Consider the following 6,268-nt stretch of genomic DNA (forward strand, 5'->3'; position numbering starts at 1 on the left):
GCATTTTTAAAATATACTACTTTCAACCTGTAGCTTAGTCTCAGTAAAACAGCTTAATTTTTTTCCATGTGAGATTGGAACTTATTTTCTATAATGGATTTAATTTTTACTAATGGTTTTCGTATTGGCACTACGAGTTTCAAAAAAACTATAGTTTTGCTTGTTTGCCCTTTTTTGAGGTTCAAAATGGCTTTTTGTCTAAATAACAAACTAAGCACAGGTCCAAGGGACCTTTAAAATACGGGCAATGCATTGTTTTTAATGTTTTTGTTAAATATCCTATGGTTTTGCCTTGAATAAATTTTAGTCTTTAATGGTGTTTATTGTATTTTTTGTAGTTATTCAAAAAATTCTTAGTCATGAGAGACCTAAATGGCTTCCTTTGGATGTAGAAACAAGAGGTTTTGAAGAATTTATAATATAGGTAATGATTTTTTGGCGTTCAGATAAAACTTTTTCAAAAATTAAGGGTTATTTTAACCTTTTGTATTTTTTCTTATTTCGACATGATCTAACTTTCATATACATTTATAAACTTTTCATATACATTTATAAACTTTTATAATTTTTTTTGTCTACTGCAAACTTTTCGCTGAAGCAGACATTTTTAGGGTTATAATATTTAACGGATGTTAATAGGGCTTAGACAATCTGTTTTCTTAAGAACTTTTTTGTGCTTTCTTAATATTCTTTGTTTCAAGTTTATGTCCTTTTCACATCACCCTTTACAAAGAGAACTGATTGACCCCTGTTGGCAAATTGGACCCCTGTACAAAATAAAATTACTTCAATTGAATCTAGTTTTCAACTGTTTTTAGTATCTCACTGTTTTAATTGCTTCTACGCTGTGGTTTAATAAAATAGTTTTGAGTTCTGGCCTTGTTCAACGTTTTTTTTGTAGTCTTATGACATAGTCTCGCTAAGAACAAGCACATTGTATTCAAAAGGAGTTGTAATTCAATCTGTTTTTGTTTTTAGGTGAAAGCTTATGGTTTTCATGAATTTTGAAAACAATTGTTTTAAAAAATCAATTGATTTTTTAGGGTTGTCACTTTTTATCTTCTTTCTTTCAAGGGTAGCTCAGAGTTTGTAGAAGCAGGCCTCTTTATAACGAGCCAAAATCCAATTTGTATAACTGTTATGTTTTCATTTAATGGCTTGGATACTGCTCATTTTCTGAAAAAATATGCGTTTAAGGATATCTGCGATATCTGAAATTTTGAGGTTGTTCTTTCTTTTCCCTGCCACAACAAAAAACTGATGGGGAGGTCGCTGTGGCGTTGAAAGATTGCATAATTGAGCTTAGAAATTTTTCAGTTTATAGATCATCGTTTTAACGGCTGCAACAACGTTTTCAAGCAAATCTTTTTTTTGCCTGTTTTTGTTGTTTTTTTGTAGTCGTATAACTTTATCTGGATAATGACAGGTCTTTGCTGATTCCGTAAGAATTAAAAATTAACAGTTTCAATTGCTTCCTCAATTATACATCAAGAAATGAAAATGAACCTTTCTGATGATTTCAGTTGATACCTAATGGGTTTAATCGCCTTAAAAATAATAGTTTTCAAACATTGTAATTTGTTTTTGAATTTTACCTTTTCTGAAATTATTGTTCTAATTGTAACAAAGTCTCATTAAGGAGAGGTTTCACATCCTTCATTAATGTAGAGGTCGATTTGTTGTAGAGCTATGTGTTATCTGGTGCCATTTTGATTTTGTTATTCGGTTCCTCCTAAACATAGACATCTAGTTTTGGGTGAAAGTAGTCTTTGTTTTTTGCTTTACGCTTGTCTTATCTCGTAGTCTCATCATTCGCAGTTTTCTTCAACCTTTGACGCTGCATTATTTTCATTTAGTGGTTTGTTGAACAGTATGTGAGTCTTTGAAAGTTTTCTATCTCTTCTTCATTTGATAGACCATTAAGTCAAAAATGCAGATGAGCGGTGTCGGAATATTATGTATAACCGCACATTACCGTGCCATCTTGTCTTCATTTAGTATAATTTTTCCGACATCAATCGCAGTAACATCTCCAGTATTAGCTTATCTGTCGGGACTAAATTGATATAGCCCAAAGCTGCAAATGGTGAGACCAACTTGTTAATTGATCCAATTTTCTAGCTCCCGTATTTTATCTTAAGCCCTGCAGTTACACGCACAGACAAATTTGCCAAAAATTCCCAGAACCCGGATAACGAGTATTTTGTTCCTTAGAGTAATATTGCCACGTACTATCGCACCTTTTATCCTTTTTTGTTTTTTTTCTGAATAAAATTTATTCAAGACACAGCTTGACCAGCTTGACGGTGCAATTTTAGTTGTTTATAATAAGCTATGGTCTGCTGATTACATCTAATAACTTTTCCCTCGGGATTTTACCTATCTTATGTTTAGCATATTGCACTATCATTGCGCTCAATAATCAAATTAAAACAGGTTACCATAACAGAGGCGAGAAAATAAGCCTTTGTTTTTACAAAATTCAATTACAACTTTGATTCGAGGTTAGTTATCATTCCGGTTAGTTGGTTTATTACAAACGTGAACAAAAATTTCCTTCCTACATTCTTCCGGTAAAAGTTGATCTCCGATTTTAGAATTTGTAGAGCATATCATTATAGTCGGTGATAGACAGCCAAACATTACTCATCTGTTATAATATCCGCTTAGTGAGTTACTAAACTAGTTATGATTTCGCACCTGGTTTATAAACTGGTTCCTACTAATAACTGCGGGGATTTCGTAGACAGTTTGCATTACGTCTATTCGACATCAATTTTCGTGGCTCTGGCATTCCTCGTTTCGTCCAAGCAGTACGTCGGTTAGTAGTTAAATCAGAGAGTACGACATCAGGAACTTACAATACTGTTCAGAATTAGCTGTGCAGAGAACTGCACTGTTACAGTACTGTGCAGATAGATCACTGTACTGTTACAGTACTGTGCAGATTAGCTGTAACAGTGAACGTAAAGACGCATAATAAAAAAGCCTCTTAAAGATTAATTAAGTTCAGTAACAGCAATGCTGACAAAGAGATATCATCTTACCTCCAGTTCTAAAATGTTGAGTGCGATGAGAAAACAGAGCAAAACTATAATTTGCTTTAAACTTGTAGACAATATCTTCAAAATTCTTCAAAATCAGATGACATTTCTATGGACCAAAAATTCCGATTACTTCCCATGCAATAGGTAAGTTATTAACCTAGGTTTATGCAAGACATTGATTTATGAAAAGGCTCAAAAATGTTAGTGAGGACTTTAATGACTAAAAGTACACACTACAGCCTCCTACTTCGAGGAAAATTGTTTTCATGAGCCGAGCAAAGGTCTTTTAAGGTCAATTGTTTAACAGTAATACTTAACAGCATTGCTCCAGAGCAGTTCAACCAAAAAGACAACTAGGCCATTTAGGTCGAGCTATCTTCATACCACTTTTGGTCGAACATGGTCTTTTCAATGGCCGAGATCTAAACCTGGTTAAACAGCAACAATCGCTATTAACATCGAGCAAACATTCTATCAATTATTTATAACTAAATCAGTTTACGGCAGCTATTATTACAACTTTGGTTTTTAAATCAATAGTAAAAAAAATAGCTTGTCAGGTCGGACTCTTGCCCAGGTTCTTGTCGTACTCTCTGATACCTACCAGGTGAGCCAATTAACTGCTGGTGCCCCGCCCACTTTTCACGTGCGTGGGTTGACTACACGGACAACATCTGCTGGATATCCAACACTTACTTCTTATCATTCGACGATAATCACAATATAAATAATATCCAATACAGAAGGGGTTGGTTCTCTCATTAAATAATAAAAATAATATTATTTCCTCAATGCTAAATAAATAACAATTTTTTTTATAAATCAATGAACCGCCCGAATCCGCCCGAAATACCAAAATTATCTCATATTGTCATTAAAGTGATTCTCAGACTTAACAATTTTAAAAGCAATTTTAAATAATGACACAATTCAGGACTTTTTTCGCCTTTGTCTGCTGTAACTTTTTCAATTTTTTCGTCAAAACTGTTTTTGTTGTTGATATTGATGGGGATAGCAACAAGCTGAAAGCATCTCTTCCTGAAATTCTGTTACATAATTATCCGCTTATTTCTACTCTGCGATTGCTACAGTCGCAAGCAATTTGCTAGCGGCGGATGATATTTTCCAAAAAGCTCCGAATGACGAGCCTGCTCATAGATTCCATGATTACATTTCTGCGAAAAACTTTTTTTTGTAGAAATTAAACATAATTGATTATTTTCTTTGCTAGTCGATATTTTTCATTTACAGAATCTCAGACGCAGTTTCTTCATTTTCCATGTGGTTGAGTCTAAATATTTCATTAATTCTCCGAAGCGATCTGAAATACCTAGACAATTTTCCATTTCAGGGCCCGGGCCGAGGTTTCACCCTTAATCCACCCCTAATTAGCGGGGATCAGGGTGTAATGCGTTTTCCACTCCTATTTATTAGGGAAAAAATGTAATTTTGAGAAATTACATTGTTTGTACACTCTTTTCTCCTCTCTTTTTACTCTCTTTTCAAGGTCAATGAGCAGCAATGCGCAACAATATGTTGAAAAAACATAGAGTTATGAATTTGGTAATCTGTATTTTTAGCAAAAAAAACGTTCATAAATTTATATACAAATGTCCATACAAATTTGAAATATTTGCTCACTATTTGCAACCTTATTTTGCTAGTTAACAGGAGCATAGAGATCGGAAATTCTGCAAAAATCTAGCGCTAGCTCGTATACTGAGTAGGCAACATAAAAACAATGGAAATTTTTTATAGTTTTTCTCGGAAAATGAAAACCCTAGGATGAATTATATAGATGACAAATCCAAGATTTATTAAAACTGATTTGTTTGTTTCCCACGTAAAATGAAATACTTATTCCCAATAAAATATTAAGGTCCTACAACTTTACTTGCAAAGACGTATTGATTAATTTTGTTTAGAAAAATGAGTTTATAATAGCTTTTAAACTGTATTAGTTATGATTAAATGTTAACTATTTTAACTATGTTTATATTGAGAAGCAAAATTAACATTCTGGCTCTAACAAAATTACTTCAAAATTGCTTTTCCTGTAGTTTTGTTGATGAATACAAGTCATTTGAAAAAGAAGAAAGAAGAGGTTACTTAAACAATCTAGGACAAATGAATAACATTTTTTTCTACTAGATCCCTTCATGCAATTGCCTCCTTAATTACAATTTTTTTAAAATAAATAGCAAAGAACTTACTCCTGTATTTTTGATTGAGTATGAAGTGAACAATTAACTTTACTATTTAATAAAATCTGGCTCTTCTAAAACATTCTTGAAAGTTTTTGGTCCTTGCGCATTAGAAGTAAAAAAAGTGTATAGAAATTGTTTGAATTCCCATTTTTACCAAGACTTCAAGTTTATGATACAGATTTTCACCCCTAACTTTTGCATCTACACTAACGTTGTAATAAGTATCAAGCATTATTTGATGGAAGCAATGCATTTTTATTAGACATTCGAACATTGTTCTTTCTGAATTCACATAAAATGCTTTTGCACAACTATGTCAAAAAAATGGATCAGGCCACAAGCAAAATTGTTTTTGGTTGAGGCCTGATCCACTTTTTTGACAAAGTTGTGCAAAAGCATTTTATGTGAATTCAGAAGGAACAATGTTTGAATGTCTAATATAAAAGCATTGCTTCCATCAAATAACGCTTGTTACTTCTTACAACGTTAGTGTAGATGCAAAAGTTAGGGCTGAAAATTTGTCGTGAAAATTTAGGGGTGAAAATTTGTCATATCTATCGAAGACCAGAACTATATCATCTATCGTGTTTTAGTTGCTGATGTTGATATAAAAAAACTGAATTCTATAACCAGAAGTCTTAAAAAAGGAAAATAAGGAGCCAGAAAAGAAATAGGAGAATTTTCTTTTTACAACGTATGGCCTTCTGAGAAAAGATTAAGTTGTGTTTTCGGTTTGAGACACTTTATTCGAATGAGCCATATTAATAAATTTTTGGATCTATTCTGTTTTTACCCTCCAGCTTAGTCGTCATATGGTTTTTACGACAACCAGGTGCACGTGCTCTTTATAACATAGCAACGTGCTATGAAAAAAATATTTATATATATATATATATATATATATATATATATATATATATATATATATATATATATATATGGATCTTTTCCGTTTGTGCCCCCCCCAGCTTAGTGGGTGCATATTATTTGCAACCCCCCAGACGCACGTGCAAT

General features: G+C 32.8%; 1 protein-coding gene across 3 annotated transcripts in view; it reads left to right on the forward strand.

The window, feature by feature from the left end:
• The window catches only part of LOC142338652 (innexin unc-9-like), a 47,676-nt gene extending 45,451 nt beyond the window's left edge, over nt 1–2,225 (forward strand). For all 3 annotated transcript variants that reach the window (XM_075388499.1, XM_075388501.1, XM_075388500.1), the window contains exon 8: nt 1,916–2,225. In XM_075388499.1, the coding sequence (XP_075244614.1) occupies nt 1,916–1,923 (8 nt within the window). In that variant the 3' untranslated portion in view covers nt 1,924–2,225. The remainder of the gene's footprint in view (nt 1–1,915) is intronic.
• Nucleotides 2,226–6,268: the final 4,043 nt, after the last annotated feature.

Source organism: Convolutriloba macropyga, chromosome 4 (assembly GCF_964194025.1).
Source record: "Convolutriloba macropyga chromosome 4, txConMacr16.3, whole genome shotgun sequence".
NCBI classification, from domain to species: Eukaryota; Metazoa; Xenacoelomorpha; order Acoela; family Convolutidae; genus Convolutriloba; species Convolutriloba macropyga.